Source organism: Crinia signifera, chromosome 6 (genome assembly GCF_055691185.1).
Source record: "Crinia signifera chromosome 6, ASM5569118v1, whole genome shotgun sequence".
NCBI lineage: Eukaryota > Metazoa > Chordata > Amphibia > Anura > Myobatrachidae > Crinia > Crinia signifera.
This window is the reverse complement of record NC_139222.1, coordinates 4,737,000-4,751,346: the sequence shown is the minus strand read 5'-3', so window position 1 is coordinate 4,751,346 and position 14,347 is coordinate 4,737,000. Positions and strand designations below refer to the sequence as shown.

Here is a 14,347-nt window from a genome sequence, read left to right as displayed (position 1 = left end):
AGATTACATTTGTTACAGGAACATTCATTTTTCTTCATTTTATTTCCAGCAGACGGACACAGAAGCAGGAATGTCTCAGACGGGCATCTGATTGTATCCCTGGATTGTGACCGTAGACAAGATTCTCCAGGATCTCATCCCATCACCCCAATTATACATCCAGCTATATCTGCTGATCCCTCAGATCATGGGGAACGGTCTCCTGATAACTATGATATTGGTGCCTCTGTTACATCTCTTACAGTAGATGCAGTGATTCCCTGTTCTACGAATGTGAAATGTTTTACACAGAACACAAAGTGTGTTGCCCATCTGCCAACTAAGTCAGTTGAGAAGCCGTTTCCATGTGCTGAGTGTGGGAAATGCTTTACATACAAATCAAATCTTGTTATACATGAGAGAATACATACAGGCGAGAAACCATTCCCATGTTCTGAGTGTGGGAAATGTTTTTCACACAAGTCCGCTCTTGTTAAGCATCAGAGATGTCACACAGGTGAGAAACCTTTTTCCTGTTCAGAGTGTGGGAAATGTTTTACTCAGAGATCAAATCTGATTAAACATCAGAGAAGTCACACAGGTGAGAAACCTTTTTCCTGTTTGGAGTGTGGGAAAGGTTTTACATACAAATCGTATCTTGTTATGCATGAGAAAATACATACAGGTGAAGGGCAGCATCCATGCTCTGGATGTGGAAAATGTTTTACACACAAATCAACTCTTGTTGCACATGAAAGAACTCACACAGGCGAGAAACCATTTTCATGTCCCCAGTGTGGCAAATGTTTTGCTCGGAAATCACAACTTGTTTCACATAAAAAAAGCCACACAGGGGAAAAGCCGTTTCCATGCTCTGAGTGTGGGAAATGTTTCACGCTCAAACTAGATGTCATTAAACATCAGAGAACTCATACAGGTGAGAAACCATTTTCCTGTTCTGTGTGTGGGAAATGTTTTACACAGATATCAAATCTATCTGTACATCAGAGAACTCACACAGGTGCAAATGTATTAAAGAGAACTCGGAAATCCGATGATGGTAAACATTAGAGAAGTCACACAGGTCAGAAGCCATTTTCATGTTCGGAGTGTAGGAAATGTTTTGCAATGAAATCACAGCTTGTTAGACACGAGAGAAGTCACACAGGTGAGAAACTATTTCCATGATCTGAGTGTAAGAAACAAATTATTTCTGCTTGCACACAATAGACATTACGCAGTGATGAACCATTTTAATCTTCTGGAGTACTCTCATCCTCATCATTGCCCTTATGACTTCCCCAGCCCTACATGAGCAGCATCCAATGTACCAGAAGCAGTTCCCGCTGCCCCGCTCGTGTACTTCCATCTGCAGATGAAGGCCTGTCAGCAGCCGGACCTTTTAGCTGTGTAACCCTGACTCGATGTCTCCTCTCTGGAGCCCGTCGCCAACAGGCTAAACTCACACATTTCATTAATGCTACTTCCTGTTAAATGATATCCTGTTGTGTTTTATTGGAATGTGAATGTAAAGCTCTTTAAGTCCCTTCAGGAGAAAAGTGCAATATACATAATATAATTAATACTGAGAATTAACGGAATCAGATGTTAAACCTCGTACACCCCCGAAGATACAGTACTGTAAATGGTATCGTTCAGAATCTTTTAAAATATCATCTAGTGTGTACATTCAGTATCGTTAACGACCCCTCCTGTCTGCTGGACATGCAGGTCACTTTGGCTATATAGCATGTTCAGCGGGTCCTCGTGGCGCAACTGAATTATATCGTTTACCGATATCGGACGACTACCCACGGTCGATATCGATAACTATATTGTCCCGGGTCAAGTTCGCCTAGTGTGTATAGGGCTTCACACACATGTACAAATGAGAAAGTGTTTGCATGATAAGTATTTTGGGGGTTATTCAGAACTGGTCACTACGCAGTGTATATTCACAGAATAATGTGGAGAATAAATCCCATTACGCCGATCCTGGTTCTTATGTGATCTCTCGCAGTTTTGTGTTACATCAGATCATCTGCGCACATTGGGCGTTCTGTTGAAGATGGGATGTTGCTACCGGCAACCAATAAGATTCTATCGCTCATCTTCTCTGTACTGTTGGGCGACAGGAAGTAGGTTTATGTGGACTGGGCTGACAATGACAAAGTTCGACACAAGCAAAAGATTCACATGGAAAAAAAATCTACACAAGTCAAAAAGTATATATTAGTTTTTCACATTTCATTGTGTGACAATGTTGATATCTGTTGACATGAACCCCCTTGCTGTGCTCGCCATGCTTCGGGCGTGGTACCTCACTCTGACCATGTGGATCGTAAAGCCTTAAAAAGTACCAAAAAGTTGAAAAAAAAAATCAGGAAAAACATGTCAACCTTTTTACGTGTCAACCATTGTCATGTCACTCTTTTACTTGTGTTGACTTTCGTCAATATCGACCTATAAACTATCGATCAAGAAACAGTAGATCTATCAACCCGATGATTCAATGGCTGGAAGTAAGGATGAGTACTTGCTGCATCAAATGTAAACTTGCTGGCGATACAGGAGCTAATAGCAGGCCAGGGTTCAGGATCTCCGCTACAGATTGGGAAATGCACGCCAAACCCTGCAGTGAGCGGTCATAGGGTTCTGTACCCTGCAGCCAGGAACAACAGGGGCTCGGGGAGCAGGACAATGCTAGAAGAATAAGACTTGTTGCTCTGGCCGTGAATAGATGACCAGACCAGGCTTATATAGGAGTTACAGCTCTCTGATTGGTTGCTGGTGTCACTTGAGGTCAGGAGCATTTTTAACTGGAGGAATGCAGTCAGCTGACATGCTGGAAGATGGTGACATTGGTGAATTCATTCATGAACAAGGACAAGCTGAACACAGCCTACAGAAAAGATAGGAAAGTCCCAGGGCAAATACTTAGAACATGAGAGCTGAAAGTCAGGCACATGACACAACTAGGAAAACCATACTATAGTCTAGTGGTAAGTGCAGGATAGATAGCTACGGATGAACTGAGAGAAGGACTTCAGCAAACCACTGATGGGGCTTCAGGTGGTGCCAGATTCTGGGCCAGCTGACTACGTCCATCTTCCTTTACATAGCCATCAACTGACTTACCTTGTGAAGAGTGACCCATCAACACTTCAAAGAGAAGGACGTTATTTATAATGGACCGCGCACTCCATCGGCCCGATTCAGGTTAGCTCGGTATGCTGCGAGCAGATGTGTAACTAGGACGCATCCCCTTGCATGCCTCCGCTGCAGGAGAAATCCTTCGATGATCGCAGAACTTCGATTGATTTCTCCTGCCTTCGCAAATAAGTCAGATGAAGCTGACATTTATTTGTGGCTGCCCGGGACAAAGACGGGGCGGACAATTGATGTCCTGTGATGTCAGCTGTCCACCCAAGTACCCATAAAATGCCGTCCACCCCCTGCTCTCCCCCTCTGCAACGAACGACCCGGCGAGTGTGTAGCTCAGTTCACGGAGATGGGTGGAGATCCGCACAGACTGGATATTTTTAGAAATGAATCAGATAACCAACATATTGAACTTCTTAACTTGAAAAATTGTGGTATTTTACTGGTTGGTGGTGCGCCCAGCGCTTAGTATCAATGATTGTATACTGGCGTTTTTTTTTGTCTGCTGAGAGGTAGACAGAAAGAAGGAAAAACGCGTTTGGGCGCACTCTTTGGAATTTAATAGGTGGATAAATTTAAAACATAACTTTTATTCTAGACTTTTCTAAGATAGATGGCACAAATTATGAAAATGGAATACATAATTAGTTTAAAAATGTTGTGTGATCCATATCCAAATTCTTCTTATGGTCAATCATGAATTTGTCACACATTTATTTTTCATTTAAGCACTGTATTATCAGTGGTACTGTGTGACACACAGCTGAGGAAGCACCCCATGGCGAAACGATCGTGGTGGCAAAATTAGCTGTGTGACACACAGCTGAGGAAGCACCCCCTGGCGAAACGATCGTTCAGCAGTAGCAGAATCCACACCGCTGTGCACAGCTGTATCCGCAGCAGCACTCCTGGGCGGACACCCGCATAAACCGTATAGGCATTGGGATAGCAAGCCTAAGACCCGATCTGGAAAGACTTTTACCCTGGATGAGCGGACCTGTACCAACTTACCCATTCCAGATTGGTATCATTGTTCGACATTGGAGTAGCTGTCTGCCAGTGGGACTATCAATTGTACCATTATTTTTGTCTCCGTTTGTAAGTGCATTTGTTTAATTAAAATCCCCTTTTACCTTAAGGTCATCTGCACTATATTCTTTTCCCTTTATCTCCCTATCCATGGAAGGAGGGATATAGATTTGGCTGAATTGAATTTTGTCGCCCTAATTTAGGGTGATGACAATAAAGTGGTATCTATCTTCATCAGTAGCTGTTTTTGCCTATTGGATCATATGTACATGCTTCATTACACGTCTAGTGCAGTTTTTAAATAAACAATAATTTCTTTGAAGCAGTGGCGTAACTATGCATTTTTCTTCCCCCTGCCAAAAAGTTTGTGGCACCCCCCCCAGCTCCTCTCCAGTATGTTTCCCCAGCGTGTGATGTGATCACATCACACGAATAACGGAGAAGCTGAAGCAGGAGAGAGGCAGAGAGACCAGCAGACACTGCAGCTTCCCCTGACTCTGATGTGTCCCAGGCCAACCCAGCATGCCCATCCGCCCGCCCACCAATCCGCCTGCCCATCCTATACACAGTAGCCAATAGCCGGCTCTGTATACAGTCAATTGAATCAGTGGGGGATTTGTCAACCCTGTCATGGCCGCTCCTGTGCTGTGGCTGACTCGCCTCCGATGCTCAGCCAGCAAGCAGCGGCAGGCAGCAGCATGTCAGTGCATCGAGCGGGTGCCAGCGCCCACACAGACCCTGCTGCTGCTTGCTCCCCCAAGCGGCAGCTGGGGCTGCCTTACAGTAGTTACGCCACTGCTTTGAAGGCAATCTGCACTATCATTTCTCCTATCTCCCTCCATGTACATGGTTAAATCCATGGGAGAAGGGAGTTTATCTTTTGTCTCCAATGCCTGAATTGAAATAACAAATGAGTATTATTTGGTTATATCGTTCACATTTAATATATTTATCACTGTGATCACTTTTTCACATGTTTTTTTGTTATTAATGAGCGCATTGTATTTAAGGTTGCCAGCAACTACCTCCTATCTGCTCACATCTGCTGCGTTACACCATTATTACATAGCCCGAATGCAGCAATACTCTGAAAACTGTTGTCAGAGTAGTGACAGAAATGTGCAAAAGGACGTCCACCGCTCTCTGCAGCCGCCCGCCCGTCTGCCGCTGGGATACTTCTGCGGCTCCCGGCGTCTTCATTGCCACGGGCCGCCCGGAAGCTGCACCTCTCATCTCTGCTAGTCAGGGAGGGAGTCACATGACCCCGGTTGTATGAGCCATCTAATGACAGATTGCATGTGCTTAAAAGCACATGCAATCTGCTCCCAATCCCAACTGATCTGACATGCAGCACGTCAGGACCAATCCTCCAAACTCCCAGGGTTAGGAGATTGTGTGATTGTATGATTGTGTACACACAATGTGCACACAATCTGCATACAATCCATCTTACAATCAATTGAGATTGTATGATTGAGTGCAATGTCTTTCTGATGTATGGCCACCTTTATATGTAACCTGCATTCCTGTACTCTGGGCATTATGTGTACTTCATTACTCTGGGCATTATGTGTACGTAGCATTATTGTGGGTATCAGGTGTAACCTGTATTACTGTGGGCATTATGGGGGATTCAACACCGCTCGCTAAGCAGCGGCTGTGTGTAACACGTATTACTGTGGGCGTTACGTGTAAGCCGTATTACTGTGGGTGTTACGTGTAAGCTGTATTACTGTGGACGTTACGTGTAAGCCGTATTACAGTGGGAGTTACGTGTAAGACGTATTACTGCGGGCGTTACGTGTAAGCCGTATTACTGCGGGCGTTACGTGTAAGACGTATTACTGCGGGCGTTACGTGTAAGACGTATTACTGTGGGCGTTACGTGTAAGCCGTATTACTTTGGGCGTTATGTGTAAGCCGTATTACTGTGGGCGTTATGTGTAAGCCGTATTACTGTGGGCGTTATGTGTAAGACGTATTACTGTGGGCGTTAGGTGTAAGACGTATTACTGTGGGCGTTATTTGTAAGCGGTATTACTGTGGGCGTTATGTGTAAGCCGTATTACTGTGGGCGTTATGTGTAAGCCGTATTACTGTGGGCGTTATGTGTAAGACGTATTACTGTGGGCGTTATGTGTAAGACGTATTACTGTGGGCTTTAGGTGTAAGACGTATTACTGTGGGTGTTATGTGTAAGCCGTATTACTGTGGGCGTTATGTGTAAGCCGTATTACTGTGGGCGTTATGTGTAAGCCGTATTACTGTGGGCGTTATGTGTAAAATTTAGAGTTTGCAGGGAGGCGCCGAACACTCTATCACCGGCCCTGGGGACAGGGCGAAATGTCGGGGGCGTGGCCTAGCGGGAAGGGGACGTGACCTGTGCTCGCTGCACTACTGTGAGGCCACGCCCCCTGATTCCGCCGCTGTGGGGGCACGCTCAGCAGCTCCGTGAACTGCTGGCTATACCCCCAGCCCCTCCGGCTACAGCATGGGCACAGCGTCTACTATTCATGTGTGACGGGGGTCTCCCAACTGCCCCGCCTCTCAACAGGACACTGTCGGCCCCCGGAAGGGACGCGGGAACATCCCAAAACACTGGGACGTTCTCGCGATAAGTGGGACAGTTGGGAGGTATGCTTGTATCATATGAATAGTAATGGCTGCCCCGTATCAGTGACTTCTGTACAAATCTCTGCAGTGGGTGACAGTAACACACACCCATCTCATTGTATTATATAGTAATTGTCTTCATGTCCTGATTATATTGTATTCCAGTGTCTGCACCTGAGTGTATATGGCTGATGCTGAGTGTAGCTGAGTATGAGGGGAGGTAGCTAAGTACACATTATATAGGTTAGTAGTGGGGGCTGTCCTCAGAATAAGCTGAGGTAACGTTGCAGCCGCCATTTTCCTGACTCCTTACGGGCGCCGCCATCTTGGCTTAGCCGGTATCACCACAGAACGCTGCGTGAGGAGATAGATAAATCATTATGTAGCGGTCAGGAGAGTGGGCGGGGCTGAGGAAAGGAGTGGGCGGGGCCTACGGACGGGAGACGTAATACAGCGCAGCCTGCCGTCATCCAAACTCTCCCATACTCCTCTGCGCTGTGTCAGACGCTGACCCGGAAGTACACTCCCGCTGTCACCCCGCCCACCTGCTGACGCTTTTTGTTTACATCATCATCATCATCACTCTCCGCTGCCAGGTAACGTCCGCAGCTCCGGCCCCCTGCCCACTCTCCTATTTCCCCATGCCCCTCTCCCACTGCCCCCTGACCGTGCCCTATTACCCCCAGTCCCTCTCTTACAGCCCTCTGCCCGTCTCCTATGGCCTCCTGACCTTCTTATTTCCATCAATTCCCACTTCCTGCCTGTCTTCTGCCATAATAATACGTCCCTGTATTATTACTATAGATATATAAGTGATGTCACTGTCACCTCCCTGTATTATTACTATAAATATAAGTGATGTCACTGTCACCTCCCCGGTCACCTCCCTGTATTATTACTATAGATATAAGTGATGTCACTGTCACCTGCCCGGTCACATCCCTGTATTATTACTATAGATATAAGTGATGTCACTGTCACCTCCCTGTAGTATTACTATAGATATAAGTGATGTCACCTCCCCGGTTACGTCCCTGTATTATTACTATAGATATAAGTGATGTCACTGTCACCTCCCCGGTCACCTCCCTGTATTATTACTATAGATATAAGTGATGTCACTGTCACCTGCCCGGTCACATCCCTGTATTATTACTATAGATATAAGTGATGTCACTGTCACCTCCCCGGTCACCTCCCTGTATTATTACTATAGATATAAGTGATGTCACTGTCACCTCCCCGGTCACATCCCCGTATTATTACTATAGATATAAGTGATGTCACTGTCACCTCCCCGGTCATGTCTCTGTATTATTACTATAGATATAAGTGATGTCACTGTCACCTTCCCGGTCACCTCCTGTATTATTACTATAGATATAAGTGATGCCACTGTCACTTCCCCGGTCACGTCCCTGTATTATTACTATAGATATAAGTGATGTCACTGTCACCTCCCCGGTCACGTCCCTGTATTATTACTATAGATATAAGTGATGTCACTGTCACCTCCCCGGTCACATCCCTGTATTATTACTGTAGATATAAGTGATGTCACTGTCACCTGCCCGGTCACATCCCTGTATTATTACTATAGATATAAGTGATGTCACTGTCACCTCCCTGTAGTATTACTATAGATATAAGTGATGTCACTGTCACCTCCCCAGTCACGTCCCTGTTGTTATTACTATATAAGTGATGTCACTGTCACCTCCCGGTCATGTCCCTGTATTATTACTATAGATATAAGTGATGTCACTGTCACCTCCTCGGTCATGTCCCTGTATTATTACTATAGATATAAGTGATGTCACTGTCACCTCCCGGTCACATCCCTGTATTATTACTATAGATATAAGTCATGTCACTGTCACCTCCCAGGTCACATCCCTGTATTATTACTATAGATATAAGTCATGTCACTGTCACCTCCCCGGTCATGTACCTTTTTTATTAGTATAGATAGAAGTGATGTCACTGTCACCTCCCCGGTCATGTACCTTTTTGATTAGATATAAGTGATGTCACTGTCACCTCCCCGGTCACGTCCCTGTATTATTACTGTAGATGTAAGTGACTTTATTTCCAAAATCAGATAAACAAATTATATTAGCTTTTTTTTTTTTGACAATAGATGATAAATCCGTGAGAGTGAGACAAACAACATCCACCCCTGTTTGTCAGGAGGACATAGGTGGCCCCTCAGCTCCATCACGGTGCCTCACCAACAAGATCATTCAACTGCTGACTGCAGAGGTGACTTCTGGGAAAGGGACATTATACAGTAACACAGGGGGATGTGACCGGAGAGGTGACTGCTGGGAATGGGACGTTATACAGTAACACCGGGGATGTGACCGGAGAGCTGACTGCTGGGAATGGGACGTTATACAGTAACACCGGGGTATGTGACCGGAGAGGTGACTGTTGGGTATGGGACGTTATACAGTAACACCGGGGGATGTGACCGGAGAGGTGACTGCTGGGAATCGGACATTATATAGTAACATTGGGGGATGTGACTGGAGAGGTGACTGCTGGGAATGGGATGTTATACTGTAACACCGGGGGATGTGACCACAGAGGTGACTGCTGGGAATGGGACATTATACATTAACACCGGGGGATGTGACCGGAGAGGTGACTGCTGGGAATGGGACGTTATACAGTAACACCGGGGGATGTGACCGGAGAGGTGACTGCTGGGAATGAGACGTTATACAGTAACACCGAGGATTTGACCGGAGAGGTGACTGCGGGGAATAGGATGTTATACAGTAACACCGGGGGATGTGACCGGAGAGCTGACTGCTGGGAATGGGATGTTATACAGTAACACCGGGGGATGTGACCGGAGAGGTGACTGCTGGGAATCGGACATTATATAGTAACATTGGGGGATGTGACTGGAGAGGTGACTGCTGGGAATGGGATGTTATACTGTAACACCGGGGGATGTGACCACAGAGGTGACTGCTGGGAATGGGACATTATACATTAACACCGGGGGATGTGACCGGAGAGGTGACTGCTGGGAATGGGACGTTATACAGTAACACCGGGGGATGTGACCGGAGAGGTGACTGCTGGGAATGAGACGTTATACAGTAACACCGAGGATTTGACCGGAGAGGTGACTGCGGGGAATAGGATGTTATACAGTAACACCGGGGGATGTGACCGGAGAGCTGACTGCTGGGAATGGGATGTTATACAGTAACACAGGGGGATGTGACCGGAGAGGTGACTGCTGGGAATGGGACGTTATACAGTAACACCGGGGATGTGACCGGAGAGGTAACTGCTGGGAATGGGACGTTATACAGTAACACCGGGGATGTGACCAGAGAGGTGACTGCTGGGAATGGGACGTTATACAGTAACATCGGGGGGATGTGACCGGAGAGGTGACTGCTGGGAATGGGACGTTATACAGTAACACCGGGGATGTGACCAGAGAGGTGACTGCTGGGAATGGGACGTTATACAGTAACATCGGGGGGATGTGACCGGAGAGGTGACTGCTGGGAATGGGACGTTATACAGTTACACCGGGGGATGTGACCGGAGAGGTGGCTGCTGGGAATGGGACGTTATACAGTTACACCGGGGGATGTGACCGGAGAGGTGGCTGCTGGGAATGGGACGTTATACAGTAACACCGAGGGATGTGACAGGAGAGGTGACTGCTGGGAATGGGACGCTATGCAGTAACACAGGGGATGTGACCGGAGAGCTGACTGCTGGGAATGGGACGTTATACAGTAACACCGGGGTATGTGACCGGAGAGGTGACTGTTGGGTATGGGACGTTATACAGTAACACCGGGGGATGTGACCGGAGAGGTGACTGCTGGGAATCGGACATTATATAGTAACATTGGGGGATGTGACTGGAGAGGTGACTGCTGGGAATGGGATGTTATACTGTAACACCGGGGGATGTGACCACAGAGGTGACTGCTGGGAATGGGACATTATACATTAACACCGGGGGATGTGACCGGAGAGGTGACTGCTGGGAATGGGACGTTATACAGTAACACCGGGGGATGTGACCGGAGAGGTGACTGCTGGGAATGAGACGTTATACAGTAACACCGAGGATTTGACCGGAGAGGTGACTGCGGGGAATAGGATGTTATACAGTAACACCGGGGGATGTGACCGGAGAGCTGACTGCTGGGAATGGGATGTTATACAGTAACACCGGGGGATGTGACCGGAGAGGTGACTGCTGGGAATCGGACATTATATAGTAACATTGGGGGATGTGACTGGAGAGGTGACTGCTGGGAATGGGATGTTATACTGTAACACCGGGGGATGTGACCACAGAGGTGACTGCTGGGAATGGGACGTTATACAGTAACACCGGGGGATGTGACCGGAGAGGTGACTGCTGGGAATGAGACGTTATACAGTAACACCGAGGATTTGACCGGAGAGGTGACTGCGGGGAATAGGATGTTATACAGTAACACCGGGGGATGTGACCGGAGAGCTGACTGCTGGGAATGGGATGTTATACAGTAACACAGGGGGATGTGACCGGAGAGGTGACTGCTGGGAATGGGACGTTATACAGTAACACCGGGGATGTGACCGGAGAGGTAACTGCTGGGAATGGGACGTTATACAGTAACACCGGGGATGTGACCAGAGAGGTGACTGCTGGGAATGGGACGTTATACAGTAACATCGGGGGGATGTGACCGGAGAGGTGACTGCTGGGAATGGGACGTTATACAGTAACACCGGGGATGTGACCAGAGAGGTGACTGCTGGGAATGGGACGTTATACAGTAACATCGGGGGGATGTGACCGGAGAGGTGACTGCTGGGAATGGGACGTTATACAGTTACACCGGGGGATGTGACCGGAGAGGTGGCTGCTGGGAATGGGACGTTATACAGTTACACCGGGGGATGTGACCGGAGAGGTGGCTGCTGGGAATGGGACGTTATACAGTAACACCGAGGGATGTGACAGGAGAGGTGACTGCTGGGAATGGGACGCTATGCAGTAACACAGGGGATGTGATCGGAGAGGTGACTGCTGGGAATGGGACGCTATACAGTAACACAGGGGATGTGACCGGAGAGGTGACTGCTGGGAATGGGACGCTATACAGTAACATGGGGGGACATGACCGGAGAGGTGACTGCTGGGAATGGGATGTTATACAGTAACACCGGGGGATGTGTCTGGGTGATTACTGTACCATTGTGAGCACGTCAGGTGCCTATAATGTGTCAAGATGTCACTGTCTATCTCTCCGTGCAGGAGGGGGAGTATGTAGAGGAACATAGAGGTCTGTATAAGGACGTGATGATGGAGAATCACCGGCCCCTCACATCACTGGGTAAGAGGAGACATTTATTGTACTGGGGAGAGCAGGTATGGTGTCCCATATATACACTCAGCATCTGATAATCGCATATATACAATGTTCTCAGTCACTGTGTGTCTCCTACAGATGGGCCCAGTAACAGGAATACCCTAGAATATTCCCGGGATTGTACAGAGGAGAATCACAGGACCCCACAGGAGGATCAGGTAGGTAGGATTTGGGGTCTTGCCAATATACCACAGTGACTGTCACTGTATGATCTATACAGAAGCTGTTGATATTATACTGTTCACCTCCGCTTATTCTAACTATATGCAAATTTCATTATATTTTGTTTGGGTTTTATAGGTCAAAGATCTGTTCGATATTAAGACAGAAGATACAGAGGGAGAAGAAGAGACGTATGTGACTGATATGAAGGCAGAAGATACAGAGGGAGAAGAAGAGACGTATGTGACTGATATGAAGGCAGAAGATACAGAGGGAGGAGAAGAGACGTATGTGACTGATATGAAGGCAGAAGATACAGAGGGAGGAGAAGAGATGTATGTCACTGATATGAAGGCAGAAGTTACAGAGGGAGGAGAAGAGACATATGTGACTGATATGAAGGCAGAAGATACAGAGGAAGGAGAAGAGGTATATGTGACTGATATGAAGGCAGAAGATACAGAGGGAGGAGAAGTGACGGATATGAAAGCAGAAGATAAAGAAGGAAGTGGAAAAGCGATGTATATGATTGGTGATCAACAGTGTAAGGAGGAGGAAATCCCTACAGATATTAGCCTAGGTGAGTAATAGAACTTTATTACAGAGAAGATTACCATATTCTCCTTGCTCAGTCACTATAACAATTTATTTTCCCACATCCTGAATGAATACACGCAAAAAGAGTAATACCACTGTCAGAAGAAATGTGCAATAGGGTATAGTCCTTGGTGTATTATCTACAGATCCATCAGCAGACAACAGTAAGGAAAGGGCTTCAGCCGGTGAGAATGTTTCCTCCCACTGTAGGGCTGGTCTTCTGTGGAAGATGGCAGGCATGTAGGTTCCATCTGCAACTACCATGTAGTATCACCAGCTTGTATCTTTTGAGCTCCGCACCAGTTACAAAATGCCACCAAGAGATTTTTTTGTGTCACCACAGGGTGGCAAACAAACCTTTCTTGATGAAAAAATTATAATGCGATATCAAGGTACAGGTTTATCTGCTTGGCGTTTGCTGCAGCCAGCTAGGCTGCCTTCCCCTGTTCACAGTGACTGAAACCTGTGTGCAGAGTTCCCTTGTCCGGCCGGATGACGTACGTTTCACCAGGGGCACTGGTGAAGCGTCTATGTGGATGACGTACGTTTCACCAGAAGTACTGGTGAAATGTCAATGTAGATGACGTACAACGTTTCACCAGGGGCATTTCTCACATACAGGCATAGAATATGTTGAAGAGGAACCATGTCTTTCGCCTTGCATTCCATATTATTGTCTCAGGGCTGAGGGGTAGATTTATTATTGTTGCGATAAGGATGTATCAACTTTTAACTATACATTATGGGAGTGCGTTATGCCCACTCGATAGGGATACATGTCCTCCCATAACGACTGTGCGCTGTGTACTTCCTTGATTTACTGCGAATGCGCCGGTTTGTGTGTCTTGTGCTGTGTTTTCGGTGCAGAGAGCAGGCACACTTGTCCGCGCCGGAGGCTGTGTAAAACAATAAAGTTGTATGATATGAGGGGTGATCAGCAGTGTAAGGAGAAGAAAATCCGTACAGCTATTAGCCCAGGTGAGTAATAATATGCTGGATACAGGCCCGCCCAAAATAATGCATGAATCTCATATAATACACTTCCGTGTAACTTAAAAGCTTGTAATTCTATCTATAACTGTAACTTTAACTACTTCATTTATATAATTTAATGATAAAAACTATGATACCAACCATGTCTATGCTAACACATCCTATCTTTAAGTAATCATATTGTGTATGGTGTGGGCTACCAGACGGGTGGTGCAGATATATAGATATATCTCTCTATGTATACACTAGTAAGCTGCCACCAGATGGCAGTGTATAAATATATATTTTATATGTGTGTTTTCTTTTACAGGAATTGCTTGTATAATATTCTTATTGTTTATGGGTTATCTGTCTATATCTATATATCCTGAAATATTTTTCTGAATATATTCACACATTGCAGT

The 14,347-nt window shown here is 46.5% G+C and overlaps 2 protein-coding genes across 12 annotated transcripts in view; one reads left to right on the top strand and one right to left on the bottom strand.

Moving 5' to 3' along the window:
• LOC146009882 (uncharacterized) overlaps nucleotides 1-14,347 on the bottom strand; it is a 227,902-nt gene that overhangs the window by 69,728 nt on the left and 143,827 nt on the right. The gene's annotated exons all lie outside the window — the stretch shown is intronic.
• LOC146009857 (uncharacterized) overlaps nucleotides 1-14,347 on the top strand; it is a 426,052-nt gene that overhangs the window by 405,371 nt on the left and 6,334 nt on the right. For 4 of the 8 annotated variants that reach the window (XM_083150395.1, XM_083150397.1, XM_083150396.1 and 1 more), the window contains exons 4-7: nucleotides 8,924-9,045; nucleotides 12,077-12,155; nucleotides 12,270-12,349; nucleotides 12,492-12,933. In XM_083150395.1, the coding sequence (XP_083006521.1) occupies nucleotides 8,924-9,045; nucleotides 12,077-12,155; nucleotides 12,270-12,349; nucleotides 12,492-12,933 (723 nt within the window). Of the gene's footprint in view, nucleotides 1-7,233; nucleotides 7,380-8,923; nucleotides 9,046-12,076; nucleotides 12,156-12,269; nucleotides 12,350-12,491; nucleotides 12,934-14,347 lie in introns of those variants that run through there. The other 4 variants (XM_083150401.1, XM_083150403.1, XM_083150399.1 and 1 more) reach the window with 3 other exon arrangements.